This window comes from Monosiga brevicollis, genomic scaffold (assembly GCF_000002865.3).
Source record: "Monosiga brevicollis MX1 MONBRscaffold_32 genomic scaffold, whole genome shotgun sequence".
Classification (NCBI taxonomy): domain Eukaryota; class Choanoflagellata; order Craspedida; family Salpingoecidae; genus Monosiga; species Monosiga brevicollis.
The window spans coordinates 377,474-390,583 of NW_001865069.1; the positions used below are offsets into that span (position 1 = coordinate 377,474).

Below are 13,110 nucleotides of genomic sequence, written 5' to 3' on the forward strand. Positions count from 1 at the left end.
AGAGAAAGAGAGAGAGAGAGAGAGAGAGAGAGAGAGAGAGAGAGAGAGAGAGAGAGAGAGAGAGAGAGAGAGAGAGAGAGAGAGAGAGAGAGAGAGAGAGGAAGGGCGAGCGAGCCAGAGCAGGGAGGCAGTGCATGAGCGCGCGAGCGCTTACCCGAGACAAAGAAACAATGTGAGCTTTTGCATGAGAGGTGCAGGTCCAATGAGGCCGTGGTTGCAGAGAGAGAATGACTGCCGTTAATGGCTACTAGGTACTAGCAAAGCGCCAAGCAGAGATATAGCCTGTGGTTGTACTTTCTTTAGAGACTTGTACACAAGGGCTGAGAGCGAGGGAGCTGGACTCAAACAAAGAGAACCGAAATTTTTTTCAAGGCGAATTGGTGTAAACAAGTGTTGTGTACAAAATACCCCAGCTCAAACAACAACTGTTTTCAACCATTTACTGCAACACCTCACTCCTCCTCCTCCTGCTATGGCAGGTCCCCATGGCATTCTTGCAGGGTCACGAGGAGACTCGGGCCGGGCCGGGGCGCAACCGTTGGCGCGCAACCCAACTCTTCAACGTGGGCGCACCACAATTCAGGCTTTGCAGTGCTTGCTTGGCTGGGTGTTGGGGACATGCAAACATAAAACCCGTCGCATGTCCGCTGCCCTCAAGCGTGCAAACATGCTCCCCGACTCAAGGCCCCTGGGCATTGGTCACACCTGTCCCACCAAAGCACCACACACATCGGCTCGTTGGTAGCGCCAACTTGGTTTATAATGCCACACACACGCGTCTCCACGCTCATACGTGATCATCGCTTCACTCAGAAAAAACTGACCCATTTCGCTCCATGAACCATGCATGCAAGCAAGAAGCGGGACGGAAACCGTAACCGTGCGCGCGCGCCAGCAACAGGCGCGCTTGCCCGCTGCACGCCCGTCGATAAGCAGTGAGGCAAGGTGACCAACCACTCCAGCCGGCCCTGCCTTTCGCCGAGCCGTCATGCCTACATGGATCAGCAACGAATATCCCCAAACCAACATGCCAGGGCGCATCCCGTTGAAGCCTTCAGTCAATTTTTCCCACCTATTGCCCTTGCCGATTCCCGAACCGCTTGTGGCGACGCTGCCAAACATTGCCTTGAGGTCCTTGAACCTGGCCACCTCCCTGATTTGAGCAGCCACTTTTGGTGCCACTGCCGTTTCGCTGCTGGGCAGAATCGTGCCGTCTCGCGGCCATCACCGGTCGCTGCATGCCATTGCGTGCGCGCATCAACGACCCCCTCTTTCTTCTTCTTCTTTTTGCACTTGACGAGGCATCATGCAGGCGATGGCACTGCAAACGCCCCTTCCCATGGTCGCCCAGCGCGTGCCCCCGCGGCCGCCGTCCAGCGGTGACCTGACTGGGGATGACGATGACGGTCGTGACAGCGACCTTCGCTCACTCACAGCCAACAGCAAGCTGCTCGCCTCGCCCAGCATTCGGCGCTCCCTTTTTGGCACCTGGCCCGAAGAGAGCCCCAGCAATCGTGACAGCCGGCGCCAGGTGCAGCACCTCCGCGAACAACGGCGCCAGCAACGCCGCGACGAGCTGTTGGTCTCCAACATCCTCTTACAGCTTCATGATCAACCGGCCAGCCGCAGTGGCCCGGGCACCCCCGATGACGTCTTTGCTTTCCCCAGTGTCTGCTCGCCGACTCGGCCCGCGCGTGCACAGCTCGAGGAGCTCAAGCGACAGCGCCGCCACCAGCGTCTGCGCGAACAAGGCTCGCAGCACCAGCCCCCGCACCTGGTAGTGGCCCCCATCTTGGCCCACGGCACCGTCACCACCATCGGTATGTCGCTCTGCTCCGCGTTGCCTTGACCCCAACGGTTTGGCCCTCATCCACTGCATGCGTCTGACGACAGACAGCAATACATGAGCCGCGGTTCCAACCTAGCACCCAGTAGGAAGCGCGACTTTGCTGAATGCGCTGTCTGGCTGGGCTCCTCTACCCCACAGTCCCATTTCTTTCTCCGTCGTTGATGCTGGTTATGATGTTATGATGCATCGGCGCTAGGGCTGGCAGTGGCTGGCTGTTGTGCCATGTTTTGGCCCGGCCAGCTTTGCGCTTGCCAACACGAATGCTGATGTTGATGCTGAGTCGTCCCGCGTGGGAACTGAAACCTTGATAGCTTGGGTTTTTTGATTGTTTGCTGCAGCGCCTGAGGCGCACTTGTGTATGATAGTGTCATGTGTTGATTCCCGCTTCTGTGATAGGGACCAGAAAATCGAGAAGAGGTGCAGCCTCGTTTCACTCCTCACACGACGTCTTCTTCCCCTCTGGCCCAACTTGAACGGCCCGTCTCTTTTTGCTAAGTCATCATGTGAAGTTGTAGTAGTACATGTCGTAGTAGCAGTCGTTGTCGTTGTCGTATCTGTGGCAGCAGTAGTAGCAGCAGTAGTAGTAGTAGTAGCAGCAGTAGTAGTAGTAGTAGCAGCAGTAGTAGTAGTAGTAGCAGTAGTAGCAGTAGTAGCAGCAGTAGCAGCAGTAGCAGCAGTAGCAGCAGTAGCAGCAGTAGCAGCAGTAGCAGTCGTCTCAGAGAGGAGAAAAATGCAGAGAGGTAGAGAGAGAGAGAGAGACAAAATAAATCAGATAAGAGAGGAGAGAGAGAGAGAAGAGAGCGGAACAAAAAGAGAGAGCGAGAGAAAAAGAGTGGGGAACGTGTTGCACGAAAAGAGAGAGTGGAGGAGGAGTTTCTTCATCGTATGTGCGATCTCTGCATGTGTGTGTGTGTGTGTGTGTCGTGCGCGCTCGTTCGTGGAGGAAGAGAGAGTGTGTGTGAGTGCTCGCGTCTTCTCACGGCTCTCACTGGGTGGTGGACTGGGTTTGCTGGGCTGGTGCTGCATGGGATGCTCGATGCCAGGGTATAGCTGGGAACGGTGGCCTGTTGTCGCCCGTCATCATGTGGACACAATTCCAGCTCGCGGCGTCCATCGTGGGCGTTGTTACGCTCTCCTTTTGGGCCCTCAAGGTACGGGGTCGCCTTTGTCCGTTGGCTGCATGCCCCGCGGCCAGAGTTCGTGCGGGGTGGATCATCGCTCACTCTTGCCCCATTTCTGTCTCTTTCTGATTTCTCCATGCGGTTCTTGGATGTAGCTCGTACGCACCGCCTACGCCACCTTTCTGCGCCCTTCCCATGACCTTTACAAACGCTACAAGGTACGGCAATCTTGAGAATGTGGCCTTGACTTTAGTTCTGTTGCCGGGGCACAGACCGTCAAAAGGCAACGCGCGGCCCCAGACCTCGCACCGAGCCCCTTCACTTGCTCAATCTGCACACTTGATCTTGCAATCCGCTCCGTCAACAGGGCGAGGGCGAGCCTTGGGCACTGGTGACTGGCGGATCGGATGGCATCGGCAAAGCTTACGCCATGGAACTGGCCAAGCGCGTAAGAGACTTTTGCCATCGCATCTCCTTGATCTCGCATCTGCGCCACTCTCATGCACCATTGACTTATCACTCAGGGCTTCAACATTCTCAATGTCTCTCGCACCCCGGCCAAGCTCGAGGCCGTCAAGGCCGAGATTCTGGCAACTTACCCGTCCATCCAGGTGGAGTCTGTCACCTTGGACATGGCTCTGGCCAGCTTTGACGAAATCTACGACGTGGTCACGCAAGCCATGGCGGGTCGTGACGTTGCCGTCGTCATCAACAATGCCGGTTCGTGTGAAACATCCCTTGTTTGTCCACATTGCCAAAGACTCTGCCATGCTCGACTCAATCTTTGTCGCTGTGGCTGCCCAGGTTTGGCTCCTCACCCGCAGCGACTGGCTGCTTATGAGGCCGTGGAAACGCTTCAAGCCCGCAACGCCATCGCGGTCAACGTCGTGGCTTTTACCGCCGTGCTCTCGTAAGCATCGCGGGCCGACCTCGCCAGCTCCGCGATGGATGGTCCTCACGCAATGCGCGCGCTGGCTTTGCTACATGACAGAGCGGCCCTGCCCATTCTCTCCGCCCGCAAATCGCGCGGTGGTGTCGTCAACGTATCGTCCTCCTCTGCGTATCAAGGCTTTGCATACAACGCCGTGTATGCTTCCACCAAGGCCTACAATCACGTCATGTCGCAAACATTGGCCGCAGAGGAGCGTGGCAAGGTCGGCCATTCACTGCCCACGCGTACTCCCGAAAGGAGCCAGGACAGACAATACCAGCCTCTTTCGAGTACAAGGGCTCGAGCGTGTTTTGTCCTGCCCCGATCCCCTCTTGCTCACCCGATCATCTGATGCTTGCCTGTGTCAATTCTTTTCCCACCAGCTGGACGTCATCTCCCATACCCCGCTTTTTGTGGCTTCAAACATGGTAGGCCAAGCGTGATCCTCATGCATTCAACCAGTAAACTGCTGCGTTTCGGTGGCTTGTGTTCGGATTGGTTTGGTTCTTTTCTCTCTCACCTCTTTGTTGTTTCATTTGCTGGGCTTGGCTGCTGACATACAGACTCGTCTGAAGGCAAACATGTTCGTGGCAACTGCCGAACAAACAGTGGTGGCTTGCCTCGACTCTTTGGGTCACGACGACATCACGAGCGGAGTCCTTAGTCACAAGGTTCAAAACGCCATCATCGCTGCCCTTCCGCGCAACATCTTCCAGCAGCAAACCATCAAGGCCATGAAGGCCACGCGCCGCAAGGTGGGTATAATCTACATTTAAATGATCAAACCTAATGTGCCTGGGATAGTTTAAACACGGGGAAGTCCTTTGTGCGGCTCATTGCTCGGTGCATGCGATCTGCTGGCACGTCTATGATAGGTCGAGAAGAAGCTGGCAGCCGCCAAGAAGGAATGAGGCCAACCAGGTTCCTGTGCACAAGCACGCCTAACCGCCTTCTAAACTGAAGCCGTTCCCTGAGCACAGTTTCTGGTTTGTGTAGTTTCCTCATGGTGGCATTGCAATCGCAAGTCTAAATTCAAAGCCGAAAACGGCTCGAAGAAGAATTCAATCAAGAAGCTCGACACAACCCATAGTCTATTTGGCAGTCACTCAGTCTGATTAAGAAGTATTTTGGTGGAAACCTTTTTTTTTTTTACAGTGCGCGCGAATAATCTTATAATAATACCTATATGTTCATGTCATCAGGCAGAGGTCAGAAACATTTTTAGTGGTGGAACCGGCTCCAACAAGGTGGGCAAGTCGCCCCTTGTCAAAGTCCCCGCCCACGACTCTTATTTCTGTTAAGCGTGTGAAAGGCACCTAGATCAGGAATGACCAGGCACGAAGCAGCAACAAAGAGGCGGCTGTCTGGCTCAAACTCGACGACGCTCGAGGTGCTCCCCGTCCATGCAATAGTGTAAGAGTTCCAGCGCCTCAATCAAGTCTCGGCACAGCTCTTCAACGGTAAGTATGCCATCGTCGTCCTCTCCACTCTCGACCAGATCGAGGATCAAATGAGCGGGCAAAGCGAGTTGAAAGATGGTATTGTAGTTGTGTACAATACGGACAACCTCATTGGAACTCAGGCGACCGCCGCTATCTGCTGCGTCGAGGAGAGCTCGGTGTAATTTTCCAAATCGCCACAACCATGGCTTGATGCGGTGCATGTCTGCCTCTTGTCGCAATTCTAGCGGTTGATACGCGTGCATGGGTTCCCTGCTCATGTCCGCGCTTGGTCCGGTGGGCAGGCATGATGAGACGGTGCGTTGTGTGTGATTGTGGCTCTGGGGAGGCTGAGAATAGCCGTGGCCACCAATGGGAGGCAACTTGTCATGGGTTGAGAAGCATTCGCGGTCCTGCAGGGCCGGGCTGGTGTTTTCGACATCCTGCCACAGCAACGGTTGTAAACGACCACTGCCCGACCGCACGGATCGCAAGTGGGCAGAGGGACCGCGTGACGTGATGGGTGACACTGGGGCTCGGTGCGATATGCCAAAGGAGGGCGGAGTGGGCGGAACCCGATTCATCGCGGTCGGCGGCCCCACGCTGGCACCATTGTCGTCACAGACGTGGGTAGGAAGGGCTGCGAGATGGTGTTTGAGGGCTTCAAAGCGCATGCGGCGCTCACCGCCTGCCAAGCCTTGCAGGTAAGCCGTAAACTCGCCCACGTGGATCGGCAGGCGCGAGCGTCGCAATGTCTGCCGAAGCGTAGTGGCCAGAAGTGTAAGGTCCTGCCGAGACACGCCCGTATTTACCAACATCACGTGTTATCTGACCTCAAGCACGGTTTGTAGGAGAATGTAATGCAAACCATCACGCTCGGCATGTTCGAGCAACAGCATAAATCTGCTCCCAAAGCCAGTGACCACATCAGAGGAACAGGTGGTGCTCCCAGCTGACGACAAGCCGTGGAGGTCTAGCTCACGCATGCAGCCATGAATAACGTACTGTGCATATTTGCCAGACTGGCGCTTGGCAACGTCAACAACGCCAGCCGGAGGTTCAATGGGCCTAGCAGTAACCCCCCCAAGAAATCACACCAGCATCAACACACAAGAGTCAAAAGCAATGCAACAAATCAACGAGCTTGCCAAGGGCCTGACACGGCCCGAATCGTGTGTGGACTGGGAAGCAAAGGAAGGAAAGAACAAAGACAACGTGCTGCACGGGAGCAACACACCGATCAGCAGCCCCCGTGCCATTCTGTGCTTGGCCAGCGTTGGCGGCGCCCTTGGTCACCTGAACCAGTCGACCTGGTAAGACAGTGGTGAGGTCGACCGTCAAGGTCAGCATGGAAAGGTCACAAGAGAGCGAGACAGGTGGCAACCTGGCCATGTTGCACCTACCTCCCACTAGGCGCGTGTCCAGGCTGGGCTGTGTGTCAGTGCCAAAAGGCGCCCACGACATCTTGACCTGTACTTGAAGCAGGTCCAGCCAGCCACCCCGGCAGGGGCTATTGCGGACGGCCTTCTCTTCTTCTCACCCACCCCCAACGTCACACCTCAGTCAAGCATGACGATATCACAGGCTGACGTCTTTTCCACCTTCTCGTACTTTCCAATGTTTCCAATGCGCGCCCAGCGTCCCCCACCGCGCAGAGAGCGCAGAGATGTAGCGAGGCGGGTCCCTCCCCGCGCTGTCTCGCCGTCGCTGCCTCTCTCTCTCTCACGTCCGCGAAGTTTCTGGTCGTCAAGCGCAAACTCGGCACTTGTCAGACAATTATAAATTAGAGAACCATGCTTTATTATACGGCCTTTTGAAGTAAATGGTGAAATTAGACAAGAATATGCAGAAATAAATGAAGGAGTAATGTTATTTATTGATGGAGATAAAGAGGTTATCGCAGTTGGCTTTCGCGCATTTTCGAGCTGATTCTGGGACATGTCTTGCATCACCAGCCGATCGGTATACAAGCAGTCAGCGATCTTGCTACTAGCTTCGGGGGCGTTGTGGGGCGTCAGTTGGATCTTGCTGGCGGGCACGGGCGTGGCTGGGTGGGACTGGAACGCCGGTTGGGCTTGGAGAAGGACATTGCGAGAAAAGCAAGGAAGCTGCCGCGCCTTCTATCCAGACAATACGAGCTTGCGCATCGCCCATGTCGAGATTACCACGACGCCGGCGGGAGATGCAATCGCCCCCCCCATGTCAACGTTTTTGGTACGTGGAACGGCGCTTGTCAGCTTGTTTCTTGCGTGGACTGGAAATTTCGATGCAGAGCGCTGGCTGGTAGGTGGCAAGATCTGGCTCGTGGCCGATCAACTACAAGTGCCCTTTCGGTCCGGCGGAAGTGCATTTTCTTTCAGTGATCTCCAGACAAGATCAAGTGATAGCCAGTGCGATTCTCAACAAGAACCTTCGACTCCATTCCCAACTGCATCAGACAGCTCTTCCATTGGAATACCTCAGCCCGCTACCAGACCACCATGGCGTTGATGCACGCAACCTCACGTCTGTTCGACGACAGCCTGTTTGACGACGTGTTCGGTAACCCCTGGGTGTCCATGCCCCGTGGTTTCTTCTGGCCGCTGCAGCAGCTGCACACGCCCCCGGCTACTCCCAATCAAGATGCCAAAGGCAACCTTGAGCCTCAAGCCGAACGGGGCATGGGCCGTCAGCTGCAGATGATGGGTGCTTGCGATGTGCGAGAGGAGGCTGACCACTACAGCCTGCACATTGACACCCCCGGCATGTCGGAGGAGGACATATCCATCGAGCTCACCGGTGACCATGCGCTTGCCGTCAGCGGCAAACGCTCGCGCCGCGTGGAAACCAAGGGACCTGCACTCCCGGCCACAACAAAGACCGATGCCATCACCGACGGCGCGGGCGATGTCATGGACACGGACGCTGAGCCAGTGCCCCGCAAGCCGGCTGCTGATCAGCAAAAAGACGCTACTGTGGCGGCCCCTCGCTGGCATCGGGTGGAACGCAGCTTTGGATCCTTCCAGCGCACCTTCAATTTGCCTGAGGATGCCAACGTGGACAACATCACAGCCTCCATGCACAACGGGGAGCTTGTCGTGACTGTGCCCAAGTTGCCCACGCCCCAGCCCAAGACACGCAAGATTCAAGTACAGAAGCAAGCCTGAAGCCCTCTGTGGACGATGTCGCTGGGCGACTGATACAGACCACTTGTGCCCGGCGCTATGCTAGGTGCTTGATGCGCGAGGGTGTTTGTCATGATTCCCCCCTCCGAAGGCACCACAAGTGTTCTATGTGTGTTTCCATGTTTTGTGCTTTTGACTTTTTCTGTGATTATCTCTCGTTTGTTTTGAACAATTTATACCCGTAACAGCACATGTTTGCAGCACTGATTTCGCGGGTCTCTTGATCGATCTTCTTCATACCAAACAACAGCTCATGCCATTGACCAAGACAGCAGGACAGCGTGAACGGTCAAAAGAGACGAGGGCAAAAAACAAAAAAAACAAACAAAAAAAACAAACAAAAAAACAAAAAATAAAATCAGACTTGGATGATGAACACCAGGTTCGTTCTCATGCTCGAATGTCGTCAATTCACATGTCAAGCCGAAACAGGTCTTGGAGGTCAACCGCCCGGGTGCATGCATCATGATTTGGCGAACGACTAGTTGGCAAAGAACATGTTATAAATCATGCTACCGATCACGAGCATTTGAATCAGACTGAGGCCACCGCTCTTTTCCTTGGGCGCACTTTGTGCGCGCTCCTGAGTGCCGGCCCCAGAAAGCGGCCATGAGCATGTGATCGGTCAGAATGGGAAGCGAAGCGACAGCACACATACCGTCCTCTCGCGCCGTTGACGCAGCTTGAGACGATTTTGCCATGCCGCAGAGCGCTGGCCAGGGTTCTCATCTCCTAAGAATATGTAGCGCGAGGCATGAAGGCGATGAGGGAGGGCGGCGAACGCGCTAGCCAAACAGAGCTTCAGCAAGGGCACGTCATGTTCTGATGTTGGCCCCTGCAAAACAAATTCCTTACCACCTTCAGCTGGGCCTCGTGTGCCAGCGGGCTCGTAAAGAATATCCAATACCATGTCCAGCTCATCTCTGCCAAGCACCAGGAAAACAGTCGATTCAGCGCGTGTCGAAAGTGCCCGAGGAAAATAAAATTTCATAACACGAGCTTTCAGGGCGGGTGGACAGGCGTACTTGATTTGTTGCAAGAAAATTTGTTGGATATCCACGTAAGAGGCCTCGGCGTGGTGGGCCAGGAACGTAATGAACAGCGGCAAGGCCGTATGGAGCATCGATGCCTGCACAGTAGACGGTAGCGGCAGCACGGGGTCACGTTACGTCAAGGCATTGATAAATCAAAGGTGCCGCTAAAGGCAGGGTGAAACTTTCATACCTGTTGGTATGGAAGAAGATTGATCCATCTCGGCAGTAGATCCACCTCGCCGAAACGCAGCATGACTTCAAGTCCAATGCTACCGGCTGCAACCATTTCAAAATGTGAGATGCAACATGCTTAGCAAGCGGCTGGTTGGCCAACTGATCGGGCTGTCAAGTGCCAGAGCGTAGTGTGCAATTGTTGTGTATTCTCTGGCGGAGGGCGCCACCAACTGGGCTGCCAATGCGGGTTTTGGTGGCACATACCCAGGGCGGCCCAACAGTATCCGGATGCAGATTGGCGTTTAACGCCCGAAGTCAAGGCAAGGAGGAGGACGAGCGAGCCAATGTAGTAGGGGAGGACGCCAAGGAGAATATTATTGAGCGTCGTGTCGGCCACGGCGGTCTTCTCCACGGCTTCGGGCCCAAATCTGCAGCAAGATTTACGCTTGGTCAGGCGTGCAACCGATGCGATATTTCCGTCTCGAACCAGACAGGTTGATCATTTGCTCTGGCGAGGCGAAGCGCTGACCGTTCATAGACATGACGCTGATTTGCATCACAAAGGACGTCACGCACATAAGTGATGACCTATGAAATGGGATCGTATGAAGTGTGGCAACAAGGGTGTTATTTGTGAAGCGGCTGACCCTGAAAGGCCTGCGTCGATTGACAAGGGGTGGGGGTAGGGTGGTCACAACTCGAGCCATACTTGGAAGGACTCGCTGTCTTGAGTAGCCACCTTGTCCGGGTGGAGTTCCTTGCCCATGCTATGGGCGACGAACACCAAGTCACATGTCGATGCGGACTGGGAAGTCGATGGTCGGCACGCACGATAGGAGAGCAAGACGAGGTGTGGAGTGGAGCACTTACTTGCGATAGGCCTTTTTGATGACGCTGCAAGTGCTGTCGCGGGGCACATCTGCCAGTCAGACCAATGCGGCAAGGCAGGTGAGTTGTGTGTCTGGCAAAGCCATCTTGTAGCTAGCACAGGCAGAGCACGGTCAAAGGCTGGCCGTCGGGTCCGACGCACCCAGGAGTTGGTAGAAGTTGGGGCCATCTTGGTAAAGATTGTAGCCAAACACAACGGCAAAGATCAGGCCCGTTAATGCAAGGGCGCGGAAAACGCGCTTCCAGGCCACTGTGCCGGTTGCTGCAAGTATGTGAAGTGATTCACCAGTCGCGTGAGCGTTCCGGTGCGCGGTGTATGCCATGCTGGCAATGGGCGCCCCAGGCCTGCGGAGCTGGCAAGCTTTTCTTCCTCGAAGCGCCACCATGCACGTCCCCGTTTGCCACGAGTAGTCTTTCAACGCATCAACTCACCAGCGCTCTTACGCAGCTGAGCCGGCAGCAGGTACTGCAGCAGCACCGTCCCAATCACATCAATCGTCACGCCCATCTTGACTGGTCATTTGAAACTAGAGAGAGAGAGAGAGAGACAGAGAGAGAGAGAGAGAGAGAGATGAATTGGTTCGAGAAAGAGAGAAAGGCATAAACGGCAAAGACATAGTGATGAGAGATTGAGTTTTGAGAGTTTGAGAGAGTTTGAGAGAGTTAAGAGAGTGAGAGAAGGATTTTTTTTGAAGAAAAGAAGCTGACTTGTGAATTTGGCGGTGTATGGAGACATGGCCGGCTCACAGTTGACACGACACCATTTTGAGTGGCAGCAAGGGTTTGTTGCTTTGCTGCCTCACCGTCGAGGAATCTTTCTGAATGTCTCGGCTGTTGCCTGCACGGCACGCTTGAGTTGGGGGTTCACTCGAAACAAAGGTGCAAGACTCGGGCTGGTCAGCGATACGCTCAGCGTGTCTTGGATGGAACTTGGTCCGATGGGAGGGTTTGCTTGCAGCATGGGCCCTCAGACGGGTGCACCCGAGCCACGTAGGCCTGAAAAAAACTGGTCGATCATGGGCGCCAACATCTGGCCCATGGGCCTGCGGAGTCAGCAGCAACGTCATCGTCCGTCGATGACCAATACACAACGGAGGCGAGCGTGGTGGTCGTGAGGTGCAAGGGGGTGTGTGTCGTCTCTGATGGTCAAAATAAAACCAAGGCACCACTGCTGCGGCGGCAAAAGTGGCAATGTCTTGCCCCATGCGAGTACGTACGTGGCCAAAAATTCATCAGGCAGGTCGCGAACCTTTGGCGGAAGGGATTGTCCTGTCAGGAACTGCAAAGCTTCTTGCGTAAAATGGTTGCAGTTTCGCTGCAGCAAGTGGTACGTCTAAGCAAAGCAAGGCGCAGGATGAAGATGGAGTCGCATGGCCTCGAGAGAACATGGCAGGGGTAGGTGGGGTTGGATCGGACGAGCATGCATACATCGGAATGAAAGTGTTCACGGATGTCATGCAAGAACATTTCAAACATTTCGCGAGGCACTTCGGTGGCGTTGTACGAGATGCGCTCGATTGGCTGGCCGGCTGCCGTCGTACCGGGCGGCGCCTGTTGGATGCCTCCACCATAAAAGTACTCCGTGCCATAGACTACGATGCTGGTGTGCCACATGCCCTCAAATTGCCGACCTACCCAAAACACAACCACCCAGTGATCAGGCCACACCAAACTAGCCCAGCCCTCGGGATACAGTTTGCGTCATGGCTCCAAGGCTGGGGTGGCGTAAGTGACGTGGCGACCAGCGCCGCAGCCCGTCAAGCGCACCCGCTGTTCACACACACTCAAGTACATACCCAAAAATTGCGACGACAGCGCACGCATCATGCCGCCACTCAGGTCATAGAGCCAGACCTAGTCAGGTGAGTCAGCAGCAGCAGCGCAAGTCCGTAGCGAATCAGGATAAAACCATCGAGTCAATGGGGGTTCAACCACAAGACGACAGCTGCACCGGGCGGCGCAAGCAGGCTGCACAGGAATTGTACCTCAACGGGATATGACGGCTCGTCAGTCATGATTGACTTGCTTTGCAGTCTGCACTGGGGCAAATCTGTCTCCTTCAATAGCCATTTGAGTGAGCAAGAGCCGTGGAGGCCAGCCAGCCGAGAGAGATCCACTCAGCTCAGATCATGTGAGCGTGGTGCAATAGACCACCACCAACCTGATTCAACCCTCTCTTTGGGTATCCAAACCACTGCACGGGTGCTCCTCCGATAATCCGATGATCCAATGATATCAAACCGCCGCTGTCGGGACCAGCTGGCTGGCTGCCTGCTCCCGTGTGTTCCGATGGATCGCACGACACGGCACGGCACAGCACGGCACGGTCGCTCTTCTGCTCTCTCTCTCTCTCTCTCTCTCTCTCTCTCTCTCTCTCTCTCTCTCTCTCTGTCAAATGTCAGAACTTTATCAGTTCTTCCTATTGTTATTGAGGGTTATTGTTGTAGATTCGGATGTTATCGCTGAAAAATATATCATGTATACGCACTACAACGTAAATCAAACTGGAT

General features: G+C 54.9%; 6 protein-coding genes across 6 annotated transcripts in view; 4 read left to right on the top strand and 2 right to left on the bottom strand.

Moving 5' to 3' along the window:
- Positions 1–1,306: 1,306 nt before the first annotated feature.
- Positions 1,307–2,593, top strand: MONBRDRAFT_29223 (uncharacterized protein; the record flags this gene model as incomplete). The annotated part of the gene is made up of 3 exons (XM_001749623.1): positions 1,307–1,820; positions 2,188–2,266; positions 2,413–2,593. The coding sequence occupies 3 exons, from the start codon at positions 1,307–1,309 to the stop codon at positions 2,591–2,593; spliced, it is 774 nt and encodes a 257-aa protein (XP_001749675.1).
- Positions 2,594–2,913: 320 nt separating this feature from the next.
- On the top strand, positions 2,914–4,812 carry MONBRDRAFT_34247 (uncharacterized protein; the record flags this gene model as incomplete). Its single annotated transcript, XM_001749624.1, has 9 exons — positions 2,914–3,000; positions 3,126–3,188; positions 3,338–3,418; positions 3,495–3,690; positions 3,775–3,880; positions 3,962–4,124; positions 4,285–4,329; positions 4,465–4,656; positions 4,777–4,812. Exons 1-9 carry the CDS (start codon positions 2,932–2,934, stop codon positions 4,810–4,812), a joined length of 951 nt encoding a protein of 316 aa, XP_001749676.1. The 5' UTR covers positions 2,914–2,931.
- A 103-nt stretch (positions 4,813–4,915) lies between these two features.
- MONBRDRAFT_38843 (uncharacterized protein) lies at positions 4,916–6,804 on the bottom strand (the record flags this gene model as incomplete). Its single annotated transcript, XM_001749679.1, has 4 exons — positions 4,916–6,095; positions 6,174–6,408; positions 6,578–6,650; positions 6,744–6,804. The coding sequence occupies 4 exons, from the start codon at positions 6,802–6,804 to the stop codon at positions 5,271–5,273; spliced, it is 1,194 nt and encodes a 397-aa protein (XP_001749731.1). The 3' UTR covers positions 4,916–5,270.
- Positions 6,805–7,709: 905 nt separating this feature from the next.
- MONBRDRAFT_34249 (uncharacterized protein) lies at positions 7,710–8,693 on the top strand. The gene has a single exon (XM_001749625.1). It carries the CDS (start codon positions 7,821–7,823, stop codon positions 8,484–8,486), a length of 666 nt encoding a protein of 221 aa, XP_001749677.1. The 5' UTR covers positions 7,710–7,820; the 3' UTR covers positions 8,487–8,693.
- A 205-nt stretch (positions 8,694–8,898) lies between these two features.
- On the bottom strand, positions 8,899–11,184 carry MONBRDRAFT_38845 (uncharacterized protein). The gene is made up of 11 exons (XM_001749680.1): positions 11,033–11,184; positions 10,743–10,862; positions 10,583–10,631; positions 10,422–10,479; positions 10,242–10,300; positions 9,977–10,140; positions 9,729–9,814; positions 9,530–9,633; positions 9,360–9,427; positions 9,163–9,236; positions 8,899–9,087 (listed from the first exon to the last, which is right to left on the bottom strand). Exons 1-11 carry the CDS (start codon positions 11,106–11,108, stop codon positions 8,986–8,988), a joined length of 960 nt encoding a protein of 319 aa, XP_001749732.1. The 5' UTR covers positions 11,109–11,184; the 3' UTR covers positions 8,899–8,985.
- A 1,645-nt stretch (positions 11,185–12,829) lies between these two features.
- MONBRDRAFT_34251 (uncharacterized protein) overlaps positions 12,830–13,110 on the top strand; it is a gene marked incomplete at its 5' end in the record, with an annotated part of 2,838 nt that continues 2,557 nt past the window's right edge. Inside the window, one exon of the mRNA XM_001749626.1 lies at positions 12,830–12,997. Coding sequence (XP_001749678.1) covers positions 12,830–12,997 — 168 coding nt within the window. The remainder of the gene's footprint in view (positions 12,998–13,110) is intronic.

Bases quoted from the DNA above. Each gene is read 5' to 3' on its own strand.
- MONBRDRAFT_34249 (XM_001749625.1), top strand. From the start codon at position 7,821: ATGGCGTTGATGCACGCAACCTCACGTCTGTTCGACGACAGCCTGTTT.
- MONBRDRAFT_38845 (XM_001749680.1), bottom strand. From the start codon at position 11,108: ATGGGCGTGACGATTGATGTGATTGGGACGGTGCTGCTGCAGTACCTG. The intron at 10,863-11,032 runs GTGAGTTGATGC...ACATACTTGCAG, and splicing joins TCAGCTGCGTAAGAGCGCTG to CAACCGGCACAGTGGCCTGG. The intron at 9,428-9,529 runs GTACGCCTGTCC...GGTGCTTGGCAG, and splicing joins ATTTTCTTGCAACAAATCAA to AGATGAGCTGGACATGGTAT.